The 23,134-nt window shown below is 33.3% G+C and overlaps 3 protein-coding genes across 5 annotated transcripts in view; 1 reads left to right on the forward strand and 2 right to left on the reverse strand.

Annotated features, from left to right (window-relative positions):
- The window catches only part of LOC144844692 (uncharacterized), a 276,862-nt gene that overhangs the window by 84,266 nt on the left and 169,462 nt on the right, over positions 1–23,134 (forward strand). The window lies entirely within an intron of this gene.
- LOC144844656 (CCR4-NOT transcription complex subunit 2-like) lies at positions 768–22,616 on the reverse strand. Of its 3 annotated transcripts, none has more exons than XM_078701686.1 (15): positions 22,559–22,616; positions 21,546–21,582; positions 18,752–18,810; positions 18,436–18,545; positions 12,249–12,288; positions 11,652–11,805; positions 10,345–10,461; positions 9,974–10,203; positions 8,153–8,272; positions 7,186–7,278; positions 6,541–6,648; positions 5,755–5,911; positions 5,300–5,411; positions 3,173–3,273; positions 768–2,962 (listed from the first exon to the last, which is right to left on the reverse strand). In XM_078701686.1, exons 2-15 carry the CDS (start codon positions 21,572–21,574, stop codon positions 2,725–2,727), a joined length of 1,668 nt encoding a protein of 555 aa, XP_078557812.1. In that variant the 5' UTR covers positions 21,575–21,582; positions 22,559–22,616; the 3' UTR covers positions 768–2,724. The 3 variants fall into 3 exon arrangements, with proteins under 3 accessions (XP_078557812.1, XP_078557796.1, XP_078557805.1); XM_078701670.1 differs by having other exon boundaries at positions 5,300–5,414; XM_078701679.1 differs by having other exon boundaries at positions 5,300–5,414; positions 22,563–22,606.
- The window catches only part of LOC144845189 (uncharacterized), a 141,371-nt gene continuing 137,631 nt past the window's right edge, over positions 19,395–23,134 (reverse strand). The window contains exon 4 of the transcript XR_013612504.1: positions 19,395–19,404. The gene's annotated coding sequence lies outside the window, so the exon portion shown is untranslated. The remainder of the gene's footprint in view (positions 19,405–23,134) is intronic.

Here is a 23,134-nt window from a genome sequence, read left to right on the forward strand (position 1 = left end):
TAATGAAGTACAACATAATTGGAATTTTATTGTGAAAAGCTACTACATTTGAACTGTCCTGGGGAGGAGTTACTGTAATGTTTGTTGATTGTGGCTGGGATGGGGAGAGAAAGAAGGCCGAAGCAGAGGTAATAGGCCTACAGTGGTACGTATCAACATTATATATTTTAATCCTAGCCAATATGATGACACCTATTAAACCATCATAGGCCTATCATGCTATGTATCTCATTATGAAGCAAAAGTTGTACTGGGATGAAAATTGAATCAAAATACTTCATACAGAAAATTTCAGTTTTTTCAGGTAAATACATTTTTTTCCATCCAATTTTTGGTCAAAGTGAATAACTATTATGTTAATTAAAATGGCATATTCAACAAAAATATGTTAAGAATTTTTTTTCAGGGGGACAATACATCTTTAACCGCAGGAAATGATATAGACCAAATATGCATGATATAGTGATGGATATTGATACTGTATTATTAGGTGCATGTAAATGTTGTGCACGATATAAAATTGTGCACAACCTTGTGTAATTTGAAATTGCGCAAGGTAATCTTTGCGCAATTTTAATAACATATTATACCGTATATAGATATAACCGGTGGTGTGAGGCGAGATCACTAAACATTTTGGAATAACATAATACGTCACCACTTATAAATTTAGAACATTATTCAAATAAATGTTTATCATGCTTTAAAATCAAACATAAACTATGTTGCATATGAATGCAATAGAAACAAAACACATTCACAATGAATAAACTGTTTTCGTCTTTATTTTTAGCCTGTATTGCATCATCATAATCACACTGAATGAAGAGAAATGTAAACTACCCTAGCCGCCCAAATGTCAGGTACACAAAACTCAATTTGAAGTTAATAAAGTATCATATCACAACCTTTGTTTAAAAATTGGTCTGATCTTGTCAAGTACAAAAGTATAAATACATACCGAATTGCATTAGGATAATGATAAAAAAAAAACGTGGATTTTGTTGCATGCAGTATGTGTTATAACTTATGTACATTGAGTCTAAATGTATAGCCAATACAATTTGAAAAAAAATAATATTTGAATAAAAATAAAACTTAAATAGTAAAAAGTTACCTTAACAGTTGTTCTTTTCACACAAACCGAATAAACTCTTCGTTATCATCTAGTTTCTCAAAATATGCTTACATAATTTGAAAAATGTTTAATTTTTTTGTTGTCTAACAGTATTTGATAATCAAAATTCGCAGCATGGCAATACTTTCTGCATTCTTTTTTTTCTTTGCTTCTTTCTTCTCTACTTGTATAGCTTCTTAACAAATCAACCAAAGGAAATTTTCTCTTAACAAAAATCCAGTCTGGTCTACTTGCACCTTATTTCAGAGCATATAAACAATACTGTATTTAGTAAAGTTAGGTTTGTTTTCGAAAAGGAAATAAAGTATGGTTGAGTTTTGTATACCCGACTTATTACACCCCAAAGTAGGCAATAACAGTCTTTAAAAGATGTTCTAGTTTTAATATAAACTTTGTAATATATTAACTTAGTCATGTATACATGCTTTTCTGATTGCATCATAGATAATTCTAGTACAAATAGCATTTCTTTAAATGATCAAAATGTGTGTATAACAAACTATGATCGCACCGAAAATGTGTTTTTTAAATTGTAAATATTGTACCTTGTTTATCAGGTACTACCAAATTGCGTCTTCCATAAATATGTATAATATTAAATTATTGATACTTTTTAAATAACTTTTTTAGATTTAGACAAGTGTTTGTTAACAGACAAACAACCCCACCCAAAAACAAAGCCTTCCCTTCTTTTTTTTAAATGCAGCTAAAGAAGCCATTTTTTCTTTACTCAAAATTTTTCATGATACAAGAAAACTTACAATGAAAATGATGAAATATACAGTTCGATACAAATACTGTTCGTCTAATAAGAACTAGTTGTACAGGCTCTATATACAATATTATCAAACTTTTAACAATAAAAAAAAAAGAATCGAGAGAAAAAAAAATCTTAGCGCTGCTTTCTTAAGGAGAGCAATTTTAAATAAAACTAATGATGACATCACTTTCCACAATTTAGCAAACATTTTGCATTTATTGCTTGTCTTTAAAGAATAAGAATCCTGAGCAATAAATAGATGTTTGAGTTTCTTTACACAGCTATATTATATATATAAAGGGTAAAATTAACCTCAAAGGTCTTTGGAGCGATTGTCCTCTCCAATATTTTGTTTCTCATAACCTACAATCAAAACATACTGGAACTCTTGAGTAAAGTAAATGGAGGTTTTGTAGCCTTGAATTCGATTTTGATAAATTAAATACTATTATCAGTAACAGAAATATCTTCTTAATTCTTCTTAATACCAATACAAACTAATTATCAGATCACATAGCATCACAGAATGTGATGTCAGTAAACTTTCTGTCTCTGTATTGGAGTAATTAAAACCAATATAAAAACTTCAGGCTAATCAAAGTACAGATAAAGTTAATACTTATTTCTGTGTTCAGTGTCCAAAATAAAATATCGAAAGAGAGGACAATCTATGTATACTAAGTGGGTAATACCAATAGTTTTACGTTTTTAATAAAAATAAGGATGGTGAAAAATGTAATGGGACTCTTCTGCCTTCAAAAAATAAGATAAGTATATAGATTACTTTGATCAATTGTGGTTAAAAATGACATATATACGAACAATGCTAGTGAGCAACCTGGTTGGTAGAAACATTATGATGGAAGGATGCTGGCAAGTGAGGACGCTCTTCTAGCTTATCATAATCTAGGTGAAATTCCTTAGGAACCTTACACCAGCGATGACAATCAAAATAGTAGTACATTCCCATTTCATAGGAGTTTGTTTTTACGGATGGTTCCATGCCAGGTCCCCTAGTAATCCAAACTCGTTCATCTTTATGATACCTCCAGTCCCGATTGTACCTAAGACAAAGTCATAAAAATAATCAAACAGCCAATTCCAAAAAGATGAAATTTGCTAAATAAATGAGATTTTAAATTAATCTTTAAAGAGTCAAAAGTCATAAATTCATTATTGTTGAATATTGAGAGAGAAAAAAAAGACTAAGGTTAAAGATGAAAATGCTTCTTAAAAATATTCTACAAATGCAATATTTTTAAAAAGTTGCTTACAATTCAGCTGCAGCTGCTAATTGAAGAACCTCGCCACCATGGGTATAATACAAGTAAAATAGAAGATCCTCTCCATACCTACTAAGTTTGATTGGTGCCAACTGAAAGTAACAACAAATTATTTCAATAATAATAATAATAAATACCATATAGAAAGACCAAATATAGATAAGAACAAACCAAAAAATCGTTTGTATGCTCTATTTACAACTTGAGGGGTCGCCAAAATGTTATTAAATAATTTCATCATTTTTGGTAATCCTATGAACATAATTATTGTTGAAATATTCAAGGTGGGAGGTGGGGGTACAAAATGAAGAATGTAAATAAAAAGAAATTTGATTATCAAAATATTCTTAATATGGGGTGGTGAGCCTGATGAGCTCTTCTCTTAATCTGTCACTAATTAGTTTACTGAATTTCAGGAATTAATATGTACTAATAGAAAGATATTTTTGTAAATGTGTGATAAATTAAAATTAAATAAAAAATGTATTATCATATGATGAAAGACTAATGCAAGGCTATGATAGACAATATGACATTGCTATTATTCATATGGTGTGAATTTCAGTATATATAGATACCGTGTAACAAAAAAAAGTGCTAAGCGACCGGACTACTAGTATACAAATAATGAATGTTATTCGTGTCATCAGGCATCCTTCAGTCAAGATTGACTATGGAGACGACATTGGAGAGAATTTCATCCGTATTCCAGTGAGTCTGTGTGAGTTCCAGTGGCTGATCTAGATTTTCTTTTCAGATACCTCTCTTCATTTTCCATAAGATATCTTTCTTCACTGTGTACAAGTCCTGCCTTAATACAATCTTTCCATGATTTTCGGTCATCAGCCTTTTTTTCCCAGGTGTTAACATTGATGTCCATTGCCTTCAAGTCTCTTTTACATGCATCTTTGAAACGCAAAAGTGGACGCCCTTTGGATCTTTTACAATTCGCTAGCTCACCGTACAACATAACCTTTGGAGTTCTTGTATCGTCCATTCTTCTGACATAACCAAGCCATCGTAGTCTTTGCCATCTGATATTTAAGATAGTCCGGAGATAGCGGAGGTGAAAGACATTTAGTTTCTTTTCTTGTCTAGCATAGGTTGTCCATGATTCAGCTCCATACAAGGACGCTAATGACACATGCCATATACACTTTTATCTTCACAGCCACTCTAATATTTTTGTTTTCCCAAACACGTGCAGACAACTGACTGAAAGTACTAGAAGCTCTTCCGATTCGAATGTTTAGTTCACAATCAAGAGAGTTGTTATAAGTTAAAACTGAACCAAGATAAGAAAATTTACTAACATTTTCAAGTAGAAAATTGTTGACAGTAAAATTGTTTTGACCAGTTGTTTTAAACGGTAAAATCTTTGTTTTTTTTACACTTATGGTGAGACCAAAGTGTTCACAGGCACATGAAAATTTAAAAAATTGGTACAAATAATGGCATGAAGTGAATGATGAAAGGTTCCATTATTTGCACCAATACACGAATATAAAACATTCATTATTTGTTTTATATAATATCTAAATAGATTCCTGTCATTTGAATCAAATAAGCTAAAACGCCTAGGCTAGGCCTAGCCTAATACTAACAGGCCTAGGCTAGACCTAGTACTAGCTTGGCTGAAAGGCAAAACTTCGACAGACAATTGGAACTTATCTAGGCTAATTATGGTTTTTCCAATGATTCCACGTAGAGATGTTAATTAATTAATCAAAATCCTACACACAATCTAAAGCTAATTTAAATGCCTTTTTGATCTAAATTAGTACATATATCTCTCCAGAAATGTACTTCTATCATAACATTCAAATCGCCGTGAAAGTACAAAATATATGGCGCTGTTGTATTTCAAAAGCAATAGTATAAAACAAAATATTTTCCAAACGCAAAAAGATTTTTTTTTTCGTACACAAAAAAAAGTAGGCCCTCTACTATTAAACGATCATTTAATAGTGCGTAATACTGCACGCCATGTGACCCACATTCGTCCAATCAAATGACAGGAATTTATTTAGGTGTTATATAATTGACAATATGGCATTGCTATTATTCATATGGCGTGAATTTTAATATATATAGATACTGTGTAACTGAGAAAATTACCTTATCTTTAATATGAAGATTTGTCAAATACTCAGATGGAACATGGAAGTCAATGTCTTGGGGTCGACAGGGACCATCAGCCCACGGTGACTGGAACGTACCATATAAATTTCTGCTTTTCAATATCATAAAAAAAATTATTTAAAAATAAATAATTTTAATACATATACATTATAATACATACTGTGTTACATCAATGTGAATGAATGTATTTTAAACATTTTTAGGAATGTAACAATGCAGTCATAAAATAGCAAGGGTCATTTTAAGTACATTCGCAGTACTCTAAGCTTTTGATGAAGTAGACAACAACATCTAGACAGGAAGAGCTGGGCTTTCTAGATAAAATCATGAAGTATGCATTGAATTCCACTCGAAAACATTATTTGTATACTATGACATAACAAAATACTACACTATTATTCTAATAAAAAGTTGCATGAACAAATACTTACTCTGGTGAGTTAAGATTAAGACCTAATGTAGTTAAATCACTTCCCAGTGCAAGTTGAACAAGGTTAGCGTCTGTTTCTGCAGCTCTGATAAACGTTAACAATCCAACCATACCAAATGGATCGGTCACCATACCAGCAGGAATGTTGGTTATTTTGCCTGACACAATAAAATAGATTATATAATAACATTTTATTCAATATGAACCATTTAGACTTTACTATATTTAAGTGACAAACATTAAGTGGACTATAGGCTTGCCAATGGTTAGTGACAAATTGGGACCACATGTTTCTAGTTTAATCAAATCATAATATTATAATTCAATCAAGCATTTTAAGCGGTGTTCCGCCATCAAGTTGAACAATAATACAGTGTATATGCATACAGCTAAAGCAAAATGAAACGCAACACTTTTTGCAAACTTGCTACCCAGATAAGTAACTCATTCAGTTTCAAATCAAAATTGGATGTACTGTACCTGTGTTTACAATTTTCCGGTTAGGTACTACAGTAGCCTTGCTCACTATAGTGTTTGATTTATATACAATTAATATTATACCTGTTTAGTAAGATTGCTTAAATATAAAACAAAGAGTTCAATTTTTTTTATTAGTTTGATTTAAAAAAATATTATTCTTACCGAAAAACAAATTTTAGTAGGTATTATTAGGGTACACTTTTATACTTGAGTGGGCATTATTTTGACTATTTGATAAAATTTAATTCATGTGGTACTGGATGTTAAAAGAAACACAACACAGGATTTATAGGTATTTATAACTTACCATCAGGATGTATTTGGACACCTTTTTTGACATTGTTAGAGTTTTGTTTTGGGTTTTCACCTGGAAATCTAGGACTATCCATACTGTTAATATTCTGCTGTTCTGAACCTTTAAAACAAATGACAATTTGGAAATATTCAAATATACTACTTAACATGCATTGTTGCATGTACAAAAACAAAATTAAATTCTATTATCATCAACATATACTCATTTAAAAAACGGGACGCACACCACAAAACACAGTTGTTAACGCTCTGGTGCGAAGTTTAAGTGTGCACCGATAAAATCTCTCCCAATGTTATAATTGATACATTATCCCTTATGCTTAATGATTTAAGGTAATAACTTATTATAAAATTTATAAAACACCTAAATAAATTATGTAATTTGATTGGACGATTGTGGGTCATGGCGCAATAGTACTTATTTTGGCACGAAAACAAAATCTTCTAGCTGTTGCATCGGGAAAATAACATTTTATCTTTCATATCTCGAAATTATTTGTACCACCGCACTCATAAACATTTATTATTTGCAATATTTACTATACAATATTTAGAAGAAACACTACGAGTTTGCAAAATCAACATTATTTTCATTTCACTAATATACTATGCTGATATCTGAATTATTATGTTCTACCTTGTTTATTATTTGAACCAGGCAAGGCAGGAAAATCTTCATTTTGGATCTGAAACTCAGGTGCGGGTTCTGCAGTTTTATTTACCATGCCAACTGTCAGGAAGAAAAAAAAGCAGAGCATCTTTAAAATCCCTGTTTAAAATATCTTTTGCATCCATATCAGTAACAGTACAACATCAGTGAAACAAAACACTCCACTGAAAAGGGAACTAATTGTAAAGTGAAAATAAATTGACTACTAGTAGAGGACCAGCTAATAGGTTCTTTGACCAACTTTATAGAACAAAGGTTTGGAAATGGTTTTGGGATCTTTGATCAATTCTGAACAAATTTAGCTTGGGCTCATCTTCTGAAACTTTGTGCAACTCCGGGCAGGGGTCAGTTAATGTCACATGGGGTCAAATTTAAAATACATTAATTATGTCATTTAATATATCAAAATACTTCTACTGTTATGGGGAATCAGAAAATGTATAGTTTGTTATATATCAAATTGCAAACAAAGGCCCTGTAGCTAAAAACATTCAAACGTCAACAAACTTTTGAGTTGTTCAGTAAAATTAAATCAAGTTAGTCCAGTCCGATTTTAGTGTCTAATTATATGTTTCCTTTTATTACCACACAAGGACTGTATAATGTTTAAATATGAGAAAAGGCATAAATATAGTAATTAATACTGTAATCCTCTTTGGGTCATTCAATGTCAGAATCACCCAACTGACCCTCTTGTCGTTTTAAAGTTACGGCCCTCCGAAAATGCCAAGTGCAATTTATTCTGTCTAACGTTCATCATGCATGGTATAGACCTCAGATTTTCTACAATTTTTAGAAACCTGTAACTTTTGATTATAAAAGTCAGAGAGTTGTAAATTATGTAATGTTTCCTACCAGTAATGCACGCAATTTGCAATAAACCTTATGTCACAATAAAATGAAGCACAGTATATTTAGCTCAAGTTATCATTACCATACTGCGGTCTTCCTGCCATTGGGTTTGGTAACTGAAAGGCACTCAGATCATTTTGTCGTCCTCTATTTGCTAGTGCGGGAAAGTCACTCAAATCTAGTGAAGGTGATGATTCACTTGCTGCAATGCAAAGAAACATTATTTTTTTACTGTCATAGAAAACAATATTCAGAGATATATTGTCCCCTAAAAAAATGATTGTTAAAAATGTTTTTGTTGAATATGCCACATAATAATTATTCACTTTGACCAAAAAGATAATTGAGATTTAAACAAAAACTGAAACTAAGGCCTAGGCAAGGTACATAATATTAATAGTGCAAGATTTAAAACACTGAAAAAAATATCTTGATACCACGTTTACTTCCAGAGATATCACAGTCTAACATTTTCGTTGTTACAATCAATATTTTCAGAAAAATGCTTTTAAAGTTAACTAACACTAACAGGAAGTGACAAGTACAAAAACTAAACTAACTATAATGGATAGTTTCGTACCCACCCGCTTAAAATTAAAATTGTTTCAATTCGGCCTAAGAAGGAAGACGTTGCAACATGGGCAGAAGTATCTTAGGGTCCTAACGGGACGTACACAGTTATTCCTGCCAGCTTACTCAATAACATCAGGGTTTCACTCGATTTCAAACAAAAGGTCTTATCATCAGTTCTCCCTATGTAATTTTATATAATATTCCCCACTATATACTCGGATGCTTTATGGCATATATTTAATTTAAAGATGTATTGTCCCTTTGACTAATTCCAAAAAAATAAAAAATAACAGATTTCGAAAAAAGGTGGGTCATTTTGAAGTATCATAATAGTTATTAACTATCACCAAAAATTAGTCGAAAAAAAAAATCATTTAACTGAAATACAGACGTTTTTTTGTTAAAAAAATAACTCTGACTTCCAGTCAAAGTTTTCAATCAAAACATACCCCATAATGAAACGCGCTTGTTTGGCTACTCTGTATGCATAATCATAAAACTTCCTCACGATCTGTGTGAAAATACCTTCTCAACCGTGACGAGTTGTAAACAATCCTAATTCGCATATGCATAATGCGTACTCGTGGTTTGAAATCTTTGTTTACTTTCGCTCACGACGATTTTCCAGACGAAATGTAATCAAACTAATTTACCTGTTAATTACGTAAACTTGTTGCTTTTGGCTCAAATTTTCAACTTAAAGTGAATAACTTTAATATTACTTTGATATGGCCAATTTAAATTTAGAATATTTTGACCTTCATTTTTTTGTGTTTCAAGGGACAATACATCTTTAATCTTTATTAATTTGCAATTAATTAATTTTTATTTTCCTACTGAACCTTCACACGGCGGTCCAAAAATAAACAAAAAACTAAAATGGCTATCGCCACCAACGGCCAACTTAGTTGAAACCAGAAAGTTGCAAGGTGAACCCGTGGACTTGCCGTGAACCCGGAAATTACTTCTAAGCGCGCACTTAGTTGAAAATGTACCGATGAAATCAGATATTTTGTTACAAAACCCTTTATAATATCTTCCTAAGATAGAAATATGGAACAATATCGTAATAGTGGAAACTAATGTTATCAAATCTACGTTTCGCAGTACTTCCGAGATAGATAAGGTAGGTAACCAAGGCGGAGATTTGTCCCCAAGTTTTTCCATTGTGCTCGCCTATGTCAGAATTAACCATAATTTATATATAGATTATATTTTCATTTTTTTTATGAGAGAATATTGAATTGTCCATACAAAAAATATAAATAATGAGATAGATCATGAATACATAAACAAATGCTTACAAGCAAACATTAAAATTTATACTTACACCAATGGTCAAAGGGAAACCTAGAACCCTGATCTTTACTCCTTGTATTACTGTTGAATTGTAACCAATCAGGTGCTGTTTTTGTTGCATTATTATAACTGTTTGATAACGTCTGATGGTTAATATTGCTAAGGTTGTGAAGGTTGTTCTGTTGTGCTAATATTAACCGTGAGATTCCGAAACTATTCATACTTGTCGGCGTCGTCCTGTCTTGATAACCCCCAGATATCCTATTGTAATTAAAATACGTGTAAAAAAGTATATGCAGTTTGATTTCTGTAATCTACATGGAGTTACAGTATCTATTACTGGTATCTCTTAATTAATATATATTTCTTCAAAGCTTGAATAGTGTGAGCATGATAACATACGTTCCAATTGCTCTTTGTTGCTGTTGTTGTTGCTGCTGCTTCTGATGCATTGCTATTAAGCTTGGCGACGTTCTACTTGGACTACTCAAACCCCGATGACCTACTGATAAAATACCTCTGAAACGCAAAAATATGTTAAAAATTATTTTAAATGGTTATTGAGAAATTTTAAACATATCAAAAGAGCTCAGAAACATTTATTCCTTTGAAATTAAAATAACAACTGACTTAGGCCTGGTTCACACTAGTGGATTGTAATCCAGATCGGGAGCTGTTAGCCAAACCGATCGCAGTCTGCGTGAGAATGCCCGATCCGATAACTCGATCCGGCTTGGTCAATCGAGATACACTACCAGAACGCTGACGTTTAGAGATTTGCTTTGCTTTCAGGTTTTTTTATTATTTTCTCGGTGTCAAACCAAGGTTGCATATCATGCTGTTAATTTTTCACGTGCGGAGAAAAAGGCTGTCATTCACATATTACAGTAGTGTATTATTATTTCGTCGATGCGAAGCTCTTTCACTTTGAAAGCGCTAGACCTTTTTTGTGAACAAAAATAAACAATCCCTTGTCACACAGAGTGTGTAAATGTACACACTCTCGTTATAGAGCGACGTAATAAATGTGTAATATTTAATGTGGGCTTCCAAGGTACAGTAACAGGAAGTCTATCTGCTGGCAGTCATGTAATATCTCTAGTTAGGCCTACATTGCAATCGCTACTTGATTGAGGTGACATGGTTTATGGAAATCTTTATTTAGGTAGGCCTAGGCGGACAAATGTTTCTTTTTCTTAATGGAAATTCATTTTCACTAGTGTTGCGAATTGCTAGGCTAGCGTAGAGTATGGTGTTTAGGCCTAAGTACTATTAGCTAGGCTTACATGCTACACAGGGTTCGCTTCCTGGCCAACAAAATAAGTGTCTTCTGGTAAAATGAGGTCAGTTAGTGTCTGGATCGAGAATGTGTGTATGAACGGACACCCTGACCTTTAAATTTTTTATCTGGATAACGGTAATGGTTAGTGGATATGTGTGAACATAGCCTCAATTATTGACATGTACTGAATATTATATAACATCACAGAACTGTCTATTCCTTGCTGCTGAATGAAGTCGTTCATGCGTGATGTGTGACATTATGTATCACTCGAGGATAGCAACGCTTGTAAATATATTAAATGATACTTGTTATTGATTGATTCTCGATCAAAACATGCAAGGAATTTCAACTGATCAGTACTGTAGCATCATGCTATAATGACACAACATTATGCTAATCTAAGTGAAAAAACATTAATGTTAACCTGTTTGGTGATGATGGGTTTATAGGTTGCATTCCTGATGTCAATGATGCACTCGTTGGTGTTACATGTCCTGCTAGATTACCATGGTGACTTGATAAACTTCTGGGTGGAAACTGTTGTGGTGTGGGCATTCCTCGTGGCAGACTTGGCATATCTAAGATGGATTCAAAGTATAAACCTAAACACCCAAATCTTCACTTGTAATTGACAATAGCGACATAATACAGTATGTTCAAAAGTTAAGTTATCTTCAAAATATAGGTTAAAAACAATGAACAAACTAAAAAAAGATCATTAATTATGCAAGTGTTGTGGCTAAATAATGGGCATATTCAGTCTTTGCTATTTGGTGGCAGTTCGGCATGAAGGGACACTTTAGGGGAGATAAAAGTTGAATGTGTCTGTATAAATACAAATACAATCTATTCCATATATTTTACTTTTCCAACAACCACTTCAAACATAAACATTCATTTTGAAAAAAATTGCCTGATATATTCTATCAATATCTATTTTGAGATCGAACGATTTTTTTTCACTCAACAACATACCAAAAACTAATATTGTAAATTCAATGTAAAAGAAACAATCACTTACTCTGACCAAATCCACCAACACCAAATTGTGATGATAATACCTGTAAATTGGAAATTAATTAATTAACCATATTAATCATGACTGAGATGCGAACCCATAATTTTCTATAAAAAAGAGGTACCAGCAGTACATATAAAGACACAAGCTCAAGACACAATTTTTTTTCAATTTATATATATATATATATATATTAATGTAGCTAAATAAATTGGTTTTGTTTTTTTAATTAGTAAGGTTAAGAGCACACCTGATATTAATACTTTATTAATTACTTTTTTTATTATATTGTATTCTGTTTCATGATTGAATACATTTTCTACAATACATTTATATAAAAAAATGTTTGGGCAATTTAATTTAAACCTACAGTATCTTAACTACAATGGCAGTCGATCAGAACTAACTATTTTGGAGAGGGATATATTTACTGATAGTAGTTTAGAAAAACAAGTGCTACGCTTGCGCTAAGGTCAAATTTTCGTTCACCAAAATGGCGAAAGGTTTTGAAAAACATTAGCCAAATTGAAAATCCTTTAGCCAAATTTAAAAAACCATAAAAATTCGCAAAAATGTTTATTAAATAAATAATGCATGTATTTGTTTGTTATTTTACTTCTTTTACATTTATATTATTATTAGGTATCCCAATGAAGCTGATTTTCGTTACTGCGATTTTAACACTTTGCTAAGCTCCTGGACGACATTCAACCACTGATAAGGTAATTAAATCACTCTTAATAATGGCAGCGATTACTACAAATGTTCTTATTATTTTATGCCTTCTAGTGAGAATTAACTTTACCTGCCGCCCAACGTTAAACTCAGACATTTTTTCTACGTTAAACTCCAGCATATATGATAGCTGGGCAATTCAACCGAAGATACATACGGATAACCTGAATATAATGTCTCCCTTATGGACATTGTACGGATCTTCTAAACCGTATCCAGTTTGCCGCTTAAACTTAAAAAACCCAAGTTTCCTGATGGTACTTATTATTATCGCTGGAGACGTTTCTCCGAACCCAGGACCAATCAGAAACCCATGTTCAATTTGTAAAAAACCGATTGCGAAAACGCACAGGGCAATGAAATGCACTGAATGTAAATGTAACTACCATATCAAGTGCGGAAGAATAAATAAAATTGTATATGATAAGCAACGGAACTCGAAAGATAATTGGTTATGTCAAGAATGCCTCTTCAATCAGCTTCCGAATGATGAATGCATCAGTGACATTAATATTCATGACGAATTTATTGCCGACACAAATAATGTGAATGAAACCCAACAAGATGGACATACATGTACAGAAGACATTTACGAGCATTTAAGCGAGGAATTCAACGTGTTTAACAAAGGCCTACATTTTATTCACCTTAATGCGCGGTCATTAGTTAATAAAATGTCTGAACTAAGGCACATCGCATCGAAGACCAAAGCTACTGTTATATCCATCAGCGAGTCGTGGCTGGACGAATCCATCACCGATAACGAGATCAAAATTGATGGATATACAGCGCTCAGGAAGGACAGAAACCGGTCTGGTGGTGGAGTTTGTATCTACGTAAAAAATGAACGCGCCTTCACACGTAGAAATGATCTGGATATCGACGATTTTGAAGCAATATGGATAAATATATATCTGCCTCGTTCAAAGGAAATTGTGATTGGTACATGCTACCGCCCACCAAAACAGAATGTAACTTTATTTCAGAACAACTTTGAAGAAACTGTATCAAAAATCAAAGAGAGTAGTGAAATTTATATTCTTGGTGACTTTAACATATGTACTTTAAATATTAATCCAGTATCGCAAAGATATAATGATTGCCTTATAAGAAATGGTTTTAGTAATGTTATTAAGGATATAACTAGAATAGGAAAAGAAAAAAGCTCATGTTTGGACCACATTGTTACTAATGTACAAAATAATGTGAAGCAATCTGGAGTAATTAACATTGGCCTTAGTGACCATTTTCTTATTTATTGCACTAGAAAAATACCTAAGTCTCATGTTCATAAAAATGAACACAACTCCGCAAAATTACGATCTTTAAAAAACTATAATGTAAATAACTATCTTGAAACACTTAACGATATCGATTGGTCTGTTGTCACTAATAATGTCGATGTAAATATCGCGTGGTTAACTCTTAAAGATATCATCATTAAGGTGATCGACTCAATAGCGCCAATAAAAAAAGTTAGACTTAAACAAAACATAGCACCCTGGTTTACCTCCGAAATTGCCGATGAAATCAAAGTAAGAGACACACTTTTAAAACAATTCAAGAAAGATAAATCTAATCTAGATATATACAAATATTATTGTGCCTCTAGGAACAAAGCTCAGCGGCTGATCAAAAAAGCTAAATCTAATTATTTTCTCAATAAGATTGATGAAAATAAAGACAACCCTAAAAAATTATGGAAAACCCTCAAACAGCTCGGATACGAGAAGAAATGTAAAACAAACACTAAAATCGTTCTCGATGACAATGGTAAACAAACTTTCTGTCCAAAAGGCGTTGCCTCTCGTTTTAATGAGTTTTTCACGAATGTTGCGTCAACACTCGTCAAAAAACTCCCAAAATGCATAGGTCTTTTCACCATGTCCACTAACGATCTTCTTAAATACTACGTTAAATTAAAAGGAAAAATGTTTAAGCTAGAGCCTGTTACCATAGAATTTGTTAAAACTCAACTCGAAAGCCTAAATGTAAACAAAAGCGTCGGTCTAGATAATATTCCCTCAAGATTCTTACGTGACGGTGCGATAATCTTGGCTGAACCGATAGCTCATATCATTAACCTTTCGTTTAAAACTAATTGTTTTCCTCATGATCTTAAAATTGCTAAAGTTACCCCTCTATTTAAGAAAAATACTAGAACAAATGTTGAGAATTATCGGCCGATTAGTATTCTGCCTACGGTATCTAAGATTCTTGAAAAATCTGTAGCTATACAAGTTGAAAGGTATCTTTCCAAAAATAATATACTTTATGCCTATCAATCCGGTTTTCGGCAGGCCCATTCAACTGAAAGCAACCTCATAAATCTCATCGACGGTTTAAAAAACAATAAGTCCAAAGGCCTTCTTACTGGAATGGTTCTAATTGACTTACAAAAAGCTTTCGATACCGTCGATCATGTGATTTTAATTAACAAGCTAAAATGCATGGGTTTTAAGTGTACTGACTGGTTTCAATCTTATCTCGCTAACCGCACACAAGTTGTCAGTGTGAATGGTACCTGCTCTGAACCTCTTATAGTTACTCATGGTGTACCGCAAGGTAGCATCTTGGGCCCTATTCTTTTTCTATGTTATTTAAATGATATTGCTTCTTGTATTGATTCTGATGTTCAATTATTGCTTTATGCTGATGATTCTACGATTCTGTATTCTCATCACGATGCCACCAAAATCGCTCATAAATTAAGTACTGTCCTAGCTAAGTGCCAGGACTGGTTAACTGAAAACAAATTATCTTTACATGTTGGCAAAACCGAAAGTATTATCTTTGGTAGCAGAGCGAAGCTTAACAAAGTAAAAGAGTTTTCTGTAGAATTAATGGGCCGTAGAATCAAAAGTACTAAGCAAGTTAAATATTTAGGTATTGATTTAGACCAATATGTATCATGTGATATCATTGCAACTAGTGTTATCAGTAAAGTTAAGTCAAGGTTGAAGTTTTTACATAGGCAAAGTTCGTGCTTGAATAAAAAATGTCGTAAACTATTAAGCACTGCTTTAATACAATGTACATTTGACTATTCTGCCTCGGCATGGTACGGCGGTGTCAATAAGAATCTTAAACATAAATTACAAACTGCCCAAAACAAGATGGCACGTTTCATTTTAAATGTTGGTCCGAGGTCTCACATAGGTGCCAAAGAGCTTTCCGATCTTGGGTTTCTTAATGTCAGCCTCAGAAATAAGTTTTTAAGATTAAATTATGTTCACAAAATTCGTTATAACTTTAATACGCCTTCTTTCCTTAAGGATAACTTTTTGTTAATTTCTGATCATCACAACCATTTCACCAGGGGTACAACATTTAATTTTGTCACTCCTAAGGCTACTGGCGTTAATGATACGACTTTTTATTTCTTAGGTATCCGTGACTGGAACAGGCTCCCCAATTCACTCAAATCAATACAAAATAATGCAACCTTCAAAATAAAACTTAAAGAATATTTTAATAATGAACAGCTTGGTATTTCAGTTTAATTAAGCTATTTTTAATATTGTTTTTTTGATGTTTTCTTGTCTTGTATGTATTTTCTTGTTTTTTCATTTTTACTGAGTCATACTTAACGATAATTGTACTAGGCCCAACCACTCACTTTTCAGTCATTACGGATTGGACCCCATTGGAAATAAGTTTACTTTTTTGTCGACTTAATGGGTTATCCAGGTATTCTTTTTATACATTGTATATTTTAACTTTTATGTATGAATATCAAATAAAATCAATCAATCAATCAATCAACACGTTCGTGAAATTTCAAAAAGTGACGTGTCTTTGAAGTTAAAAATATACTATTTCTTATGTACCCATGAGAATAAAAATTATATGCCTGGAAAGATCTTGTTTAAGGGATTATTTTTATATATTTTTAATCTATGTTTATTAAATATTTTAATAGAAAACGCGAGTTAAAAATGAGGTACAAAAGCCGGCGAGCCGAAATCCGCGCTAAAAATAACTTTGGAAAACACCTACCCATTTTCAAACCCGATCGCACGAGGTCCATAATAGGTGGTGGAGTAATTTTTGTTGCATGTTATCAGGCTTTAAATACTCTTTATTTTGATATGTAAATCGGTTATTATTATTATGTACATCCGCCTCATATGTCAATTTTAACGATAAAAATTGAATTTTTGAGTCTTTCTCATTATCAAAATCTGGCTAATTTAGTATTGAATTAAAGCTAATTTATATTTCTGTTTGATAAACCACATCGTTTTATTTGACTTTGCGTGGACCTCAAGCGAAGAAGCCAACATGACCAACCACTGAAAAAAATAATCCCTACCATAAATATCAGTGTTTACCATTTTCCTTACGGGGGATTCAGTTCTCCGCTTATTACTAAATTACTGTCGCCCAGGCAATGTGCATGGTATGCATGTATTAGCACGTTAATTAATGATTGAATAACCATCGCAGTGGACCGTTCCATTTTCTGAACTAGTCTTCGCCGCACACGAGGCATGTCGAAAAATGTCGCCTCTCATCATGGAATATTTGCTTCGAAACGTCAATTTTACCGATTTATTAAATTATTTAATAAGTGGAATATTTATCAATCTATTATATAAAACAAGTACGTTAGGAAGAAATGTACCGCAGAAATTTAAGAAGCTTTGAATTTGCTATGCAGCGGCCGTAACCCATTCTATGTAGGCGGCCGAAATGCGCTTTGGCCAGGGTTGCCGTTGTAGTATACGCTGTTTCTTAGCTATTCAATTTAAAGCGCAACTTTCGGTTAGAATAATCGAAAGGGAAATAAAATTAAACGTGTTAACATTAAACTATTGAGGTAATTACTTTGTTAAATTTAAAATTCCCCTTTTTAAATAACAGAACAGCCTCGTTTACGGAAGTATTCGTCCACATGTTTCTGTTTTCATTTTCTTCTTGAAGTTCATTTTCTACGTCAAAGAATAGGGACTTCCCCTTTTATTCGCTCATCATCACGTCGACGACGGCCAGCCACGAACCAATCACATTAACTGTGTGTCATTAAAACGTCATCGAGGCACGCTCTGCGCATGTTTAAACAGAACTAAAAAAATGAACATGGCGATCGTGACGTCGTCACATAAAATGCTGTGGTGGTAAAAAGTGAACCCGAGTCAGAAAGTACCGAAGTGTGGCGAATTCTCGCTCCCATAAGAAGTCACGCCAACCAGGCTAGGCCTAGGCTTGGAAATGTATTTTCGCCAATTTGGCGAACGAGGCAATAACTATTTTCGCCAAATGGAGACTCCAGTCAACATTGGCGAATTGGCGAGCGGTTAGTGCGAGCGTAGAAGTGGGTAGAGCCAAATTAAGTCCAGTGCAATCAAGGCTTTATAGTAAAATAGAATACAGTACACCATCAACTAACTCAGTGGGGTACATAATCAAAAGAAACAGCTGATAGATCATATAAAGCATGTCTTACACTTACATCTTTTTCCGACCTGTGTGTTGGAAAGTATATACTTGTTGGATCACTTATTTCCTTATCTCCTTCTCCAAAAAATCCTATCTTCCCTTTTTTCCCTAACAATGTAAAATCTGAAAAATAAAAAAAAAATATGTGAAAATTGACAAAACTGCTGATTTTAAGATATCCATTTGGATTATATGATTTCACTATAATTCCAATGTATGTAACAAATACATTTCTATAGGCTAGTAAATTATTTTTCAGATGGCAATGAAATATTGAGCAGGCTATATAATATTGACCACCACTAAGTAAACATAAAAGCTGTGTTTACCAGGCTGATTTAAATCTGGCTGTCCTTTCCTGTCGTTGGGTAATTGGGATAACCCAAATCTGAAAGAAATTAGCAATATATTCGATTAAAAAGGTACTGCTGTAATGAAACACTGTAAATATGCATACAGCCCTTAAAATTAGAACAAAAGGATGTCGACAAAAAAAACCCCAAAAAACGACGGCGTGCAAAAATTGACGCTGGTCATTACGTCGGCATTCTTCATGTTTTTGGTTTCAGCTACGGGTCATTCCATGTCAAATCACCCAATGGGTTAAACCCTACTTTCTTCAAATTTGCTCAAATTTGGTTTATGGGTTATTTTTAGCTAAAAAACTTTAAAAAAATTTTTAATTTGAGCGCCATACGACCGACGGTTCGCGCGATACGCGCCGTCGTTTCTTCACGATTTTTCGCAAAATCGGCGCGGCGGGCTATATTTAAATGGCCGTATCTCCGTAATGTGTGGACCGATTTTGTTGTGACAGATATCTTTGGAAAGCTAATTGTTAAAGCTATCCAAATCTTCTATTTACTTTTGCGTTATAAACGGCATGGACCAGGGTGACGATACATTGGTTGGGGCAAGTAGGGTCCACTCACTTCAGAAAAATACCACTTGCCCCGGTCCATGCCGTCTAGCTGCCATTTTATGCAATTTTAAAACGTTATTACAATTTTACGTAATTATAGCTCTATAAATCATGCGGTTATATTGAGTTAAATTATTTTGTATGGAGCATGAAAATATAATTAAAGCATTGTTATAGTCTTAAATAATCTGACAGTGACACCCATAGTATTAAGAGGTAAATTTGGTAGTGATATGTCGACAATACATCTACACTGTATAGAAATAGCAGTATTGTTGAAGTAAGCCAACTTTGAAATGAGCTAGAAAGCAAACAAAAAATAATATATCTCCAATTTTTTTATATTATGTAAATATCATGTAGTAGATAATTTTCACAAAATTTCATCTAAAAAAAATTTGTCCCACAAGGTCAAATCCTAGGTCAAATGGAATAGAATAAGTTATACATCTTTTAAATAGTTCTATCTCAAAAGTAAATAGAAGATTTGGATAGCTTTAACAATTATCTTTCCAAAGATACCTGTCACAACAAAATCGGTCCACACATTACGGAGACACGGCCATTTATATGTAGCCCGCCGCATCGATTTTGCGCAAAATCGTGAAGAAACGACGGCGCGTAGTGCGCGAACCGTCGGTCGTATGGCGCTCATATTAAAAATTTCTGGTTTTTTGGCTAAAAATAACCCAAAAACCAAATTTGAGCAAATTTGAAGAAAGTAGGGTTTAAAATGTCATTTTTTTTGGGTGATTTGGTATGGAATGACCCCTACAGTAAAGTATATTCGACCTCTGGATGTTTTCAACTGAGCTTATTCCACAAGAAAGAAGTCCTAGAGGCCTAGCTTAGTTTTGCGCAACATCACAAAATAAATATAATATGATCATAACAATATATAATATTTTTTAATCGTAATCGTTTCCTTCGTGCGTGTTTACCTACTCAACGGCGAATATAAATTTCCCACGATGTAAACGAACGTAGAGACATGATCCAACACAATGAACTAGGCCAACTAATAAAAATTATATAGCGAACGTCTAGTCGATCAGAAACGATCCCGACAAAAAAGATCGTAAACAATTCATTCTAAATAATAGTATCAGAACGTTCAGTCGGTCGCTCAAAAAGACTGCCGACAGAAGACCGTAATAAATACAGACCTAGTTTTTTTTTGGTCACATGGCATGAAACACAATACTCTCTGTTTACCGCAACCTCTCACATGTTTTTTTTTTTAACTCGGTACGAGGTGTGGCTAATTAAGATCGTGTACCTGGATTTTGTCTTAAATCTTAACATGGAATATATATTTATTTTGCATATATTTTGTTGGTGTCCTAGCCTAGGTGTCGTTTTTATAATTCGGTAACCCAAGGTAGGATCATTTATAGTGTAGGCCGCCAAAACTCTCTCTGCGTGAGCTGAAGGCCCACGGGCCCGATGTCATCTCGTCGGCGGACGTCCGGCCAAATTAGGATAACCGATGCGTAGGGCAGCTACAAAAATTGACGTCTTCTACCTTTAGATAGGATTTTAAATAGCGAACAATATATTGTTTGTTTACATTGTCCATGCTTCTAAAGGCGAGGACAATGGTGTTTACTAACCCTACGAACCACCCTACGATCGACGCGTAGATAATTATCAGGCCTAGCTAGGCTCACGTCGGCCTTACTTTTAAGGGCTGCATATAGCTATCAGCATTGTTTTTATCTTGAATGTACTGTATTTTAAGTCTTTTTTTATTATGCATTTTAATAATTGTTACTATTAGAGTTTGTTTGTTAATAAACATATCTTGAAAATAAAAATTACAGATCCCCCTGGATGTGTTTCAAAACCTTCTCCTTCCCTTTTGTAATAGACATGCATCTGTCATTTTACCATTGAATCATGCATGCATTAAAAAGGAAAAATATGTCTTTATGGTGATTCATTTTTGTGATGTACATGTAGCAATGATTGGATTAAATCTATTAAAGTGAGGTTACTCAGTATTTGGTTTTTTATTATTTTGGAATATTATAATAATAAATAACTTGGACAATGATAGACACTTCTGTGGGTCTGTAGAGAGAGTATCTTAATTCCCAAACAGTGTCTTTAAGTTAAATAGCAAAACCATCAAATCAAACATTTAGCAACTATTGTAATGTCCGATTATGTGGGAAAAAAATTAATAAAAATGCACTCACTGGCCACCATAGCCCATTAAATTCGCCATCTGATGATCTGTAAATAATAATAGTTTATAACATTACTAAAAATAACACAGTTGATTTCTTAAAAGAATTTCTACTGCTTGCATTCGTACTATATAATCCAAAATAACACAGTTGATTTCTTAAAAGAATTTCTACTGCTTGCATTCGTACTATATAATCTAAACAGTAACAGAGGCTTGGAGGAGATTCACGCGCAGCAGGTCAGCAAAAAATTCAAGGTATTGTGCAACACTGGATTTCTCTTAATATCATAATTAACCATAAAACACACATTTAACACAAGGAATAATTTGTGACTTGTGCATTATTTATACAAAACATCTAAAATTACAGGGAAAGTGTTTTTAAGCTAATAATTATAATCAATTAATTTAGGATACTGTAGGGCCTATGTCTATTTAATTTAATGGCAAGCTTTTGTCAGAAAAACGTGATTGGACAAGATGAGTTGGCCGAGCAGTTAGGCAGGGGGAGCCGCAAACCATAGGTTTCAATCATATTCATAAAATTATGTAGGCCAATATTTTAAGAACATTTTACAGAAATTTTGCTTTCTCATACGACCCTCCGTCTTGAAAACGCTGTTATTTTTTATTTTTACGATCGGCTTGTCACGTAGGTAGGCCTAGCCTAGGCTAGCCCTAGCTAGGCCTTTTATTATAATAACTTATTATGGAAAAGGAACATTTTAATCATCGCAAATAATATGTAGCCTAGCTAGCGAGATACAAGCCCTGACTTGCTAGGCTAGGCATAAATATATTGCTGGATATTGAATGTCCAATTTGGACACATCCAACCATACCATATCGGTTTTTACTTGCTCTGTCAAAACAGTGTAGCCTCCTAGGCCTAACCTAAAATAATTTTAGCATAGAGACAAGCTACTAACATTATATTGATAAATAATGCTAAGTGTATTAAGAACAAGGTACTAAAATGCCATAATAATTTTATGTTAGAAATAAATAATTAAAAATTACCAACTCAAAAAGTCCAATCGTACAATTCTTCAATAATATGGCTCCCCCTTCTGTTTTGTTTGTGCGATAGATGGCGCTTTTTCTGGGGGCGCTGTTTTTTCCCTGAAAAAACAGAGCCATATATATATATGGCTCTGCCTGAAAATATTTTTTGTATGCGCTGCATGCAAGAGATCCGGTAATTATGAAATTGTCGCTTTTATTTTCATTGTGTAATTCGCTTGCTACGTTGCGTCTGCGTTCACTAGTGGACCAAGAAGAGCCGTTGTCTGTAACAATCAGTAGAAAAATAGTGGCAGACTAAAAAAAAAATGGATTTCGTTAAAATGTTGCACATGGCTAATATGTGTGAGAGAAATCTCAAATAGGAAGTTTTTTTATTTCACACGTATGTTTCCTTGGAATTTGTGTTTTGACAATTGTTAGTCGCGTGGACGCGACTCAATAGTTCACTATGTCGGTCGGTCGGTCGGTCGGTCTGTCTGTCGGTCCGGTATCACTATGCGTTTTATCGCTTTTCTGTACTTTTTGAACTGTTTTGATACAGAAAAGTTTTAAAGTACATTACTTTTTGAA

This window comes from Antedon bifida, chromosome 1 (assembly GCF_963402885.1).
Source record: "Antedon bifida chromosome 1, ecAntBifi1.1, whole genome shotgun sequence".
NCBI lineage: Eukaryota > Metazoa > Echinodermata > Crinoidea > Comatulida > Antedonidae > Antedon > Antedon bifida.

What these genes read in the sequence shown, in the direction of transcription:
- LOC144844656 (XM_078701670.1), bottom strand. Translation starts at nt 21,574, where the DNA reads ATGGCGAATTTAATGGGCTATGGTGGCCA. An exon ending in TTAATGGGCTATGGTGGCCA is followed by an intron (nt 18,811 to 21,545) that starts GTGAGTGCATTT and finishes AATTTCTTTCAG; the next exon opens with ATTTGGGTTATCCCAATTAC. An exon ending in TTAGCAGCTGCAGCTGAATT is followed by an intron (nt 2,963 to 3,172) that starts GTAAGCAACTTT and finishes ACTTTGTCTTAG; the next exon opens with GTACAATCGGGACTGGAGGT.